At 37.5% G+C, this 11,867-nt stretch overlaps 2 protein-coding genes across 3 annotated transcripts; one reads left to right on the top strand and one right to left on the bottom strand.

Moving 5' to 3' along the window:
* Positions 1–380: 380 nt before the first annotated feature.
* cldn1 (claudin 1) lies at positions 381–6,698 on the bottom strand. The gene is made up of 4 exons (XM_058393884.1): positions 6,277–6,698; positions 3,858–4,022; positions 2,374–2,458; positions 381–1,289 (listed from the first exon to the last, which is right to left on the bottom strand). The coding sequence occupies exons 1-4, from the start codon at positions 6,497–6,499 to the stop codon at positions 1,124–1,126; spliced, it is 639 nt and encodes a 212-aa protein (XP_058249867.1). The 5' UTR covers positions 6,500–6,698; the 3' UTR covers positions 381–1,123.
* Positions 6,699–7,837: 1,139 nt separating this feature from the next.
* zgc:153913 (carboxypeptidase N subunit 2) lies at positions 7,838–10,584 on the top strand. 2 transcript variants are annotated; one of them, XM_058394073.1, is made up of 2 exons: positions 7,838–7,978; positions 8,703–10,578. In XM_058394073.1, exon 2 carries the CDS (start codon positions 8,709–8,711, stop codon positions 10,296–10,298), a length of 1,590 nt encoding a protein of 529 aa, XP_058250056.1. In that variant the 5' UTR covers positions 7,838–7,978; positions 8,703–8,708; the 3' UTR covers positions 10,299–10,578. The 2 variants fall into 2 exon arrangements, with proteins under 2 accessions (XP_058250056.1, XP_058250057.1); XM_058394074.1 differs by having other exon boundaries at positions 7,839–7,978; positions 8,706–10,584.
* The last annotated feature ends 1,283 nt before the right edge of the window (positions 10,585–11,867 follow it).

Genomic DNA, 11,867 nt, shown 5'->3' with positions numbered 1-11,867 from the left:
TACAAAGCAAGCACTGTTACCTGTAAACATGTTTACAATGATGCAGCACTGTGTGTTATTTCTTTCAAAACAAAGTCACAAATCTCGTACAAAAGCCACATTTTATTCAATTAAAATTTTACAAAGCGGTTCACAGAAACGTAATGATCTCAGTGACGGAGGAATTCTGGATTCTGATTGGTCAGGAGAGGTTTATACGATAGAATGCATATTCTTACACCGTGCAGTTGCTATAGTAACGGCTCACAAGGGGACTAACGTAAAAACTAATAGCGGGAAGTTGTTGTTTTTTTTCTAAGGAATTATTTATGTAACATTTATTGAGAAAGTCTTCAGGAATTTTACACAAAACATTTCAAGCCGCATTTTTTTTTTTGGTGTTATTTTCAAGACACAGAGAGAGAGAGAGAGAGAGAGAGAGAGAGAGAGAAATGACTATAGCTACTACAACATAAGGAAAAACATCTTGTGTAAAAACAAAAAACAAACATGGCAACATTACATGCAACTATAAACAGCTAAAGACGTCATTCATCACTAAACTAAACTAAACATCGGAATCGTTGGACATCTGCTGCTGTGTAAGAGAAATAAAACACTTCGGTTTATGCAGTTGATGAAATATAACGATAAAACCCACGTGTGTCTGAATCCGTACTTCCCTTTATGATGTCATTTAAAGCCAGTGTAGAACATTATATTTTTTCAATTTTTGTTTAATTCCCCCCCCAAAGAAAAGATTTAAAGTTTTGAAACCCCAGATATGTTGGAAAAGGTGAGATTGGTGTGAAAATTGATTGATTTGTCTGGGTTTTATTGACTGAAGGTTGCCAGGTTGGTAAGACTAACGCAATCAACCTTTGTTTCTGAAAACAAAAAAACAAAAAAAGCAGATTCGACAGAAAATATCTTCATTTTAAACAATCAGGGATTTTTTTTGACCAAACAAACATTCATCTCAACTCAACTCAACTCCAGAGTGCGGAATTAAGTTGTAAGAAATCGGCCATATTTTGCAGTGGGCTAGAAAACAGAGATGGGTTTGATGTTGTGTTCTGGGTCACTGAACTGGATTCTCCTGAGAGTTCAGACTGTTCTGAAGCAGACGTGTGGATGGTTGATGTTAGACGTAGCCGGGCTGTGACGGCTGGTTCGGACGGGCTGCTGGGTAACGGGTTGCTGGAGCTCCTGAACTCTTGGAGCCGCAGTTACAGCAGAGCAAGCTGCCGCCGATCACGGTGAGAGCACACGCTCCCCATCCGATATACAGAGCTTTACCAAACTCGTACCTGAACAAGAACAGCAAGGACATCAACTTATTATTTACGCTTTATCTTCCTGTGTGGATTTATGAATAAAAATACATGACAGAAATGTGTTGTTAGGTCATAAACTATAAGAGCCAATCATATTCCATATGCAAATGAAGGCAGGGGATGATGTGCATGGTGAAATGTGTTTTTATTCATTTTTATTCATTTCAATTGAATTTCTATATTGATTTGGTTGCAATTTATTCAATAATACACATAATATATACAAATAGTTATTTTTTTCTGTATTTTATTTTATGTAATTATAATTACTTATGACATAAGTACATAATACATAATTATTACATAATTAATTATGAAGTCAATTTTTTTTTCGAGTCATTTTTTTGTATTTATTATTTGGTGTTATTATTTTTTTCCTTTTTTGTTTTGTTTTCTTTTCTTTTTTTAAGTACAACTATAATTCATGTATCTAAAACTCTGTTTCTGGATCTTACAACCTTTTTCCTTCTGGTTATTTTGGACTAAAATCAGACCCTGAGCTGAGAATCAAACCCACAACTCTGGGGTTGTGGAACAGACACGTTAGCACTGCTCAATTCTACTGCACGTGATTTAATCACCTAAATGTAATACTGTAGTTACTCTGTAGAGCACATCAACATCCTCCTGGGATTTCATGTTACAACAATGTACTATTTAACAGAAATGAAACAAAAAACAACAACATTTTTTTGATCTTTTAGATCATGTACTGTTTCCTGATTATTTATTTATTTATTTATTTATTTATTTATTTATTTATTTATTTATTTATTTATTTATTCTCCCCCCTCATGTTTTAGCCCATAGATTCTATTAGTTTGGTCTATCCTATTTATTTAATTCCAGTAAAAACTCTGTAAAATAAAAATAACATGAAAATAAAAACTCAATTTAAACCCAAAATTTAATTAGGATTAAAGAAAATATCTAGAAGTGAAGTAATATTATCTCAACTTCCTATATTATTAAACTGAAAAATTCATATTTAAACAACAACAACAACAACAGTGTGTATTTAATGAAAATAATAAAGTGTAGATGTAAGCCTGCTCACCTCGCGTTAGTCGGGGTGAAGGGGTTGAAAAACTGCCGTCTGATGTTATCTCCATACCAGATAGTAGCAACAAAAGCGCAGACACCTGAAGAACCAAACAAACAAACAAACAGGTGAAGCTTAAAACAGGATCATCCAGGATTCCTGTAAAACCTTAATATTATCCTTAAATGATCTGAAGAGGATCATTCAGTTATTTCCAAACAAATTAAATTTTTTAAAAATTTAATAAAAAAAAAAAAATTAAAATGACAAAAAAATCAATTCAAGCATGATTGCTGTTCTGGATGCTAGCTGGGAAAATACACAATTTTTATCCATAATATCTATATTTATACTTTTACACTATTTTTTTTTTTTTAGAACCTTATTACAGATTTTTTCCTAGTCTTTGCATGGCCAGTTTGGTCTGTAGTCTGTAGCTCATGACTTTTTACAGGAACATGATGTGTTTGTCTGCTGTTGTAGCTCATCCACCTCAGGGTTTGATGTTTTGTGTTTTATATATATATATATGTATGCTTCAGGGGTTAGGCTCAGCCCCTTAGTTCCAGTGAAAGGAACTCCTATGCTTCAACATACCAAGTCATTTTGAATAACATTATAGAACACCTTTGGGATGAATTAGAGCGGAGACTGTGAGACAGGCCAAAACTGGCATGTCTGCCTTTACATGCACATGAATGTAATATGGAGTTGTCCCGCCCTTTGCAGCTATAACAGCTTCAACACCTTCTTCTGGGAAGGCTTTCCAAAAGGTTGTGTTTATGGGAATTTTTGACCATTCCTCTAGAAGCGCATTTGTGAGGTCAGGCACTGAAGTTGGATGAGAAGGTCTGGCTTGCAGTCTCCACTCTAATTCATCCCAAAGGTGTTCTACCAGGTTGAGGTCCAGACTCTGTGAAGTTCCTCCACATCCATGTCTTTATGGACCTTGCTTTGGTCACTAGTGTGCATGTTGGAACAGGAAGGGGTCATCCCCAAACTGTTCCCACAAAGAGCATGAAATTGTCCAAAATGTCTTGGTATGAAGCTGAAGCATTAAGAGTTCCTTTCACTGGAACTAAGGGGCCGAGCCCAACCCCTGAAAAACAACACCTGAATTCAATGATGTGGAGGGGTGTCCCAAAACTTTTGGCAATGTAGTGTATGTATAATTAAAGTCTAGAAATATATAAGACTATTTCTTCATTCTGCTGTTTGAAGCGAACATACCCTGAAGCTCTTGACCTGAATCTGCATGATTTTATGTTTCGTGCTGATGCCACATGACTGGCTGATTAGTTAATTTCATGTGTTGCTAATAAAGTGGACAGCGATGTGTTGATGTGTGTAAATCAGGATGCATTCATGAGAATCGGTTTGTGCTATCGGTGGTCCTTTTACAAACTATATCACCTAATTAAGTGTCATTTTCCTGAAACTCTGCCATGTTTTCTATCTTACTGAGAGCTGCGTTTTTATTATATGTCAAATCTCCAAACCTGCAGTGATGAACACGGCTCCTCCAGCCATGGCTACTTTGTTTTTGACCTCCATGTTGTCCTCCATACACTTGGTGCACTTCATGCCCACTGCAGCCACCATTACGGCCATGCCACACAGAAGGATCCCCGTCACCATGAACCCCCGAGCCGCCTGGACCTCCACTGCAGCGACAGAGACACAAACATGGTCATGTCAGTGGCTTTCACAGCGCTAACAGTAAGAACAAGCAGATATTCTACATACTGTAGATATATATATATTAAGAAAAGAGAAGAAGAAATGGAAATTATAAATGAAAATTTTTCTTTAAACTCTTGAAACTTGTAACATCTCTGGAAAAAAAACTAGCAGAGAATACTGAGTGTGCTAATGCTAATTGTGCTAATGCTAAGCGCTAACTTTAATCAATGTACAGTAGCGTTAGCTAGCTAGCCAGGTTACACAAAAGTTAGCAGACTGATACAAAGCCTAGGAAGCTAGAAAAACGTGTTCTTATGTTGGAGTAAACTACATTTATTACCACAAAACAAAAAGCTAAACTAAAATATTATAATGTAATTATAAAATATTACAATTTAATGTTATCTGGCTATAAAATTCGAAGCTAAATATGCTAGATAGCTAGCTATGCACACAAGTAGCACTGAAACCGATCCTTTACATCCATTAAGCCTTGAAGCTATATAGCTGTAGACATGATCAGTCAGAAAAGTTAGCTCGCTAGCAAAACACCTGCCTTTCTGTTAACGCTAGCTACCCGAATCCATGGAGGTTAGCTAGATAGCTAATGTAATAGCTTCTGTCCTAGCTCTATCGTCTTTTGTTTTTCTGTCAAAACACAAATCAATGAAAAATCATGTTTTCTCGCAATCCGTTTGAGAATAAGGATCGGGATTGAGACGGACAGGGCTTGATATCAGGGATTAGAAAAATAAATAAACACAATTCTTATTCCTTCCCTTTCTAGCCTTGCATCAGTCATTACTGCATCAAAATTATTTATTTATTTGTGGATTTTTGTGGCAAAAAATGCTTGATTTTTTTGGCTTTCTTGAGCTTTTAGTGCTTTTTTTTGTTTTAAGGATTCTTCTTTTAAACTGTTAGCAGTGAGACCCGTCTGTAAGGATGTTCTATGAGAGCAGTACTCATTTTTCCACACACATGAATGAAAGAGGGATTTGGCTGAATGTTTGTTGTGATGATGTAACGCGATGCGTATCGACCCAACTTTTGAAGAAAATCGTGGGTCATTTCAATCGTGCGTCTTAAAGCGATACGCTAATGCAACTGCTGCTTGTGTGTGCGTGTAGTGAAACAGTGCAGGAGGTTCAGGAGCAGTCGTGTCAATCAATGGAATTCGAGGCATTTTTCCAACCTGCCAGAACTCGCTCAGATTAGATAGACATGGACGATAAGGACAAGATTATGGAGTAGGATAAGGATGAGGACAAAGATGAGGAGGATGAGTATGAGGCCGAGGTTGAGAAAAAAGGTGAGGATGAGGAGGAAGAGGAGAAGGAGAAGGAGGAAGAGGTTGAGGATGAAACTGTGTATGAGGAGGAGGAGGTCGAGGGTGAGGTTGAAGGAGGAGGATAAAGAGAAGGAGGAGGAAGATGAGCGTGGTAAAGGCGGGAAGGTGGAGAGCCGTTCTGTTTAAAGGAATTTATCATCGCATAATAATGAAAAAGATAAGAGAAATGTGGGTACTATTGTGTGAGGTGCAGAAGAAACATGTAGATAATAAATATGTGAGTAAGTAAATAAACCCAATCAAATAAATGAATACATTTGTATGTTAGTAGATGAATAAATAATAAATGAATAAAAACAAATAAGGAAGCAATCACTAAGTATGTAAATAAATGTAAACATACAACCAGACAAGTATTTAAATAAATAAATAAATGAATGAATAAATGTACAAAAAGAAGAAAACAAATAAGCACATAAATTACTAAATAAATAAGTAAGCAAATAAATTAGTATGTATATAAGAAGCATATGAATAAATACATTTATAAATAAATAAATGCTAATGCATATCACTACATAATAGCTAAAAGTAAACATTTAGATGGAGAAATAAGTGAGGATTGGGCGTAAATCTGTAAGTAAGTAAAAAAGAAAGAAAAATAAATAAATAAACAAATAAATAAACAAATAAGTAAATAAATAAATAAGTTAATTAATTAATTAATAGACAAGTAAGTAAGTAAGAAAGCAAATAAATCTATAACTGGAAAAAATAAATGCAATTAACTACATAAATAAAAGTTAAACAAAACAATTTGTGAAAAAATACGTAATAAATTAGGTAAAAAAGTAAGTATATAAATAAAAAAACAGGTGAAACAAGATGAAGCAGGCTAGAGAAGTAAGGAATTCAGTAAAGATAATAAAGAGCCAGTGTCTTACAGGGAAGCTGCAGGAGCGAGTCGTAGACTTTACACTGTAACTGGCCGGTGCTCTGGTACACGCAGGACTGCCACAGTCCCTCATACACGGCCTGTGCTGTGATAATGTTGTCCCCTGAGTATGAGGACATCTTCCACTCCGTCATGGTGGTGGAGATGATCAAACCCACAAAGCCTAAAAACGCCAGGGTAAAACCCAGGAGCTGCATCCCTCCACTCGCCATGTCTGCTAGCACACTGGAGCTCCCGATCACAGGAGGAAACACTGGCTGCAAATCCTGACAGAGAGACAGACAAGGAGAGAGAGAGAGACGGAGAGAATGATAGAGAGAGGAAAAGAGAGAGGGAGAGACAGAGAAAGAGAGAGATAGAGCTCTCTGTTGCAGTTCAGGAGAGAAGCTTCACCTGGACTAAAGTGTGGAGTCTCACCTTCTCACTCACCTGAGAGCAACACACACCTGTCTGTCTGACCCACACACCAACACACACCCACACCCACACACACACACACCCACACACACACACACACCCACACACACACACACTCAGAGAGAGAGAGAGAGAGAGAGAGAGAGAGACACGGGATGGCGCCCCCTGGTGGACATTTTATAAACACGAGTTATAAACAAATCTAAATATCTAATGGGAAAAGTTAAAATGAGGGAAAAAGTATCTGTAAATATACAACAACTGAAAACTGAAATCTGAAAACAACAACAACAACAACAACAATAATAATAATAATAATAATAATAATAATAATAATAATAATAATAATAATATCTGTTTGTAAAATAAAACTAACTTAATAGACAAGCAACAAACATACAAACAAATACTGGTAATACTAATAATAAACATGTTTGTAATAATTAACTAATTAAAAAACAAACAGATTACAAACAAACATGTAAACAGACAAACAAACAGACAAATACTACTATTACTACTACTACTACTACTAATAATAATAATAATCATAATTATAATAGTAATAAACAGCTTGTTTGTAACTGAATAAATAAGTAACCAATTAGATAAATAAACAAACAAACAACAAATACAAAATAAAAAATACTACTACTACTACTGCTGCTGCTGCCAAAAACAACAATAACAACAATAATAATAATTATTATAATTCACTAATAAATACTACTATAGTACTACTACTACTACTACTACTACTACTACTACTACTTATTATTATTATTATTATTACTACAGATGAATAAGAAGAAATAGGTATATGATATAGATTTCTATAATAAATGTACAACTTATATTTATTACAGGTTTAGTTTTCTACAGTGAGGTGAAGGACAGGAACTTTCCCTCCGATTATTGACACAAGGGTAGAAAAGTCCACAGGATGCTGCGTAACAACAGAAAATAAACAGAAGATCCTGAGCGCTTCTATTTCTGGTCGACCTTTATACCTTCATACAGTCAGGATTTGACATTAATAGCGTTTTTTTTTTTATGTATATTAATAAAAAAACTAACGCAGATCTGAACCCAGAGGCTGCCGAGAAGCTTTGTACTGGTTTGTAACATCAACCGTCAACAGCAAATATTTTCCTTTTACAGAGCAGACCAGTAGAAGATAGCGGCGAGATTAGCGTGTCTAAAACAGCCGAAAGATCTCAACCGGAAGCTGCAACTCGACTGATTCGTTTTTAGAGAAAATTCAGGACGTGCAGGTACATCATTAACATTTCTCTTTCAATCATATAAGTCTTGAAAACTGAAAAAAACCTTTACTCTTTATTTTGATTTGTTCTTCATTTTAACCTGAACTGCACAATGTAAACAAATAAGTCTTCAACTCCTCTTCGAACATCTTTTCCATTTCTACAACTGAATATAACTTTAGATTCATAGTTTGTTCTTGTGTTTTAAGAGTAGCATGATGGACAAAAAAATATGAAATCAGAAAAAAAACAAAAACAAATAAATGCTAGTGTAACTCTCCCGGGTCCAACTCGAACCCAGGTCTCCAGCATGGGAGGCGGGCATTCTAACAAGGAGGCTAAAGATTGAAGACTCTAGTGTCAGTCTACTTTGCCTCTTGAGATCAGCGGAGTGAGGTTTACCTGCACAGCACCTACCCCTGGCCTCTGTTACACTCACACCCTTAAACCTCACTCCCATCCGGGTCACGGCACCAATGTAACCCCCCGGGTCACTAGGCAGCTAGGATGTATGTAACTGATGAATTCTGAATGCTGGATTCAGATTGGTCAGTAGGTGTCAAGTCGCATATCCATTTTTGGTAGGAGTCTCCAGTGTTAGAGCTTTGTAGCGATGAAATGTAAAGCTTTTTGTTTTATTTTCCTTTCAAATCACAGTTTTTTTTACTTATTTCCTACTAAAGTGCAATCCTGAAATCTTATACAAGAACTTTTTTTGTTATTTGTCTCACAGTAGAACATGAAGCCCCACCATGTGGTTTATCTGCTTCTCCTGCTTCAGCTCTGGCAAAACACTGTCCTGAGCATCTCCAGCACCTCCTGCCCTTCACAATGCCAATGTTTTTCCACAACAACTGTCATTTGCTCCGATCTGCTGATGAAGGCTTTGCCGGTGAACATCCCTGCAAATGCGACAGCGCTGATCGTCTTAGCATCCGGTCTGAGAAAGATCACCTCTCTGGGGGATCTGAAGAACCTGACCAAACTGGTATTCTTGAGCAACCCAGTGCAGAACATCTCACACAATGCCTTTGAAGGTCTGACGAGTCTACAGGAGCTGGAGATCAGTGGGACTTTTTTGTTGGCCCTGGAAGCTGGACTCTTTAATAAGTTGGACAAGCTCACTAAGCTTCTTCTCAACAACAACCACAAGATAAAGATTTTAGCACCAAACCTTTTTGAATCTCTGGAGAAGCTGGAGGTGCTTCAGCTGCATGGAAACATGCTGCAAAATCTCCACAAGGCTCTGTTCCTCAAGCTTACCAACCTTCATGAACTCAATCTGTCTTCCAACCAGCTATCTACAGTAGACACCAGCAGGCTGAGCAAGCTGAAGAAGTTAGATTTGGGTTTGAACCAGATCACCGACCTATCCCTGGACACCTTTAAGGGAAACCTTCAGCTGCAGATTCTGTCCCTGCAGGGGAACATGATCAGCAAACTTGATCCTGGTATCTTCAGCCACCTGGACAATCTAGAGGAGGTGAATTTGAGAGATAACAAATTAGAGGTGCTAAGTTCTGGATTATTCCCTTCCAACCTGAAGAACCTCATGCTCAAAGGGAACTCCCTGCTCCAACTATCCTCTTCTGCATTTACCAATCTTCACAACCTCATTTATCTGGACTTGTCTCAAAACCTGCTATCTTCTCTCCCGGCAGAACTTTTCCAGAACCTTTCCTCATTGGAGCGTCTAGACTTGTCTGGGAATAGGCTTCAGGAATTATCCAGCACTGTGTTCAGAGGCCTTTTCCAAATCAGTGTCATTGATCTGCAGAAGAACAACCTGACCTCACTAGAAGCAGACGTTTTCACAGATCAGGGAAACATGTCACGTCTCATCTTAGCCGGGAACCAACTGGAGAACCTTCCGTTCGGAATTTTCGAGACGTTAGATTTCGAGTGCTTGTTGCAGCTGCGTAGTAATCCCTGGCGCTGCGATTGCAACCTGGTGTACTTTCATGAATGGTTATATTATTTAAGCAACACCGTGCAGGACCTGAGCCAGGTTTACTGCACTGAACCCCAGCCTCTCAGGGGGATGAGTCTGACCACCGTGAACAAGGAGCAGCTCGTCTGCATCAACAGAACTATCTCCGAGATAGAACCTACCATTAACCAGGCCACCAGCATTGACTCAAACAGACAGTGCAGTCTTCAGGAAGCCGATGGCGACATCGTTATTCGGTGCGAGCTCATGACCTGCACTGATTTAAAGCTCGATGTCTGTTTTCACCAGGAAGATGGAAGCGTTTTAAATTACACCGTGACAGAACCCTGGCCAGGGTCTTCTCAGTGCTCTAACGGGACAGTAATCCTCACTGTTTAACCTTAGGCTTTTATTTTTGAACAGGCTTCTACAGGGACACCTAATACACATCAAAATAAAGCTGCAGTAATGTCATGTGGTCAGATTTTGAGGACACAAACACTTATTCCCAATTCATGAATTTCTTTGAGTTTTGTTTACCAGACCTCGCTAACCTCTCTTAATACTTCATGTTCTTCTGACTTCATGAATGTTTCTTATTCTCACCAGTCTTTCAGTCTTCTAAATCCTTATAAATAAATAAACCTTCCTGTTACAAAACACTGACTTCATCCAATCTTTCAAATCCCATTTAAATAATATTTTGCAAGGATAGAAATACTTCCTGTTATTCCCATTTCATGAATTTTTATTGTTTACTAGATCTCACCAACCCATATATATTTATTTATTTATTTATTTATTTATTTATTTATTTATTTATTTATCTATCACATTCCTGAGAACTTTTTCCCCTTTCTATTACAAAGCGCTGACACTGGAGACTCCTTCCATCTTCCATTAATAGTTCATTAAACTGTTTCATCTCCATGATATCAACCCTTTCTTCTTTCTTTCCATAATCGGTTTTCGATTTATTTATAGGTATAGGTTGTTGTTGCTATAGAAACGACACCACATTAGATCGGGCGCGTTAATTCTAAATGTTGATATAGAGAGATGTGTCTATGCACGTGACATTTGTGCCACTTACATATTTATTTTAATTGTCTCCAGTCGAAATGTTTATCAGGACAAATTGACCAGCAGTATTTTTGAATAAAGTGCAGATTAGTCATGAAAAATCTCCAGTCACATGACTCCCACCGAGCTGATAAGCGAGCTCGTGAAGTTCAAAGTTCAGCCTACATTTCAAACAGTGCTATCACCAAGCACGCGCCTAACATGACATGACCGTCGCATTTCATTAGGATCTTCAACTCCATAGTTCACTTTTAAAGGATTATTCTTATTAACAAAAAAAATATTTAAAAAACAACTATTTAGTCGTGGTGGAGGGCAACACAATCCAAATATCACACAAATGTGATAAAAATGAGGGCAGCATGGTGACTTAGAAGGTCCTGGGTTCGAATCCAGGGTTCGAACAGGCAGGGGCCTTTCTGTGTGAAGTTTGCATGTTCTCCCCGTACCTGCGTGGGTTTACTCCAGGTACTCCGGTCTCCTCCCACAATCCAAAAACATGTACATTAGGTTGATTGGTAATTCTATAGGAGTGAGTGTGTGTGTGTGTGTGTGTGGTTGTCTGTCTATATATGTGGCCCTGTGATGGACTGGTGACCTGTCCAGGGTGTACCCCTGCTTTTCACCCAGTGTGCACTGGGATAGGCTCCAGCAGACCCCTGTGGTCCTAATTAGGAATAAAGCAGGGTATAGAAGATGGATGGATGGATGAAACACGTGAGAGTTCATAATGCAGCTTTCTTTTCCTCAACCGTAGATTACTGAAATTTACATTTTTTATTATTATTATTATATCCTTTTTTGAGTCATAATATGAAATAGACTGTTAAATATTCTACTAATTCTAAGAAATTCTTCACATTTTAATAACTGAGGATGTTGATG

The sequence above is a fragment of the Hemibagrus wyckioides genome, linkage group LG07, assembly GCF_019097595.1.
Source record: "Hemibagrus wyckioides isolate EC202008001 linkage group LG07, SWU_Hwy_1.0, whole genome shotgun sequence".
Taxonomy (NCBI): Eukaryota; Metazoa; Chordata; class Actinopteri; order Siluriformes; family Bagridae; genus Hemibagrus; species Hemibagrus wyckioides.
This window is presented reverse-complemented; position numbering and strand designations above follow the sequence as displayed.

Bases quoted from the DNA above. Each gene is read 5' to 3' on its own strand.
- zgc:153913 (XM_058394074.1), top strand. From the start codon at position 8,709: ATGAAGCCCCACCATGTGGTTTATCTGCTTCTCCTGCTTCAGCTCTGG.
- cldn1 (XM_058393884.1), bottom strand. From the start codon at position 6,499: ATGGCGAGTGGAGGGATGCAGCTCCTGGGTTTTACCCTGGCGTTTTTA. The intron at 4,023-6,276 runs GTAAGACACTGG...CTGTCGCTGCAG, and splicing joins CTCGCTCCTGCAGCTTCCCT to TGGAGGTCCAGGCGGCTCGG. The intron at 2,459-3,857 runs GTTTGGAGATTT...TTGGTTCTTCAG, and splicing joins AGCCGTGTTCATCACTGCAG to GTGTCTGCGCTTTTGTTGCT.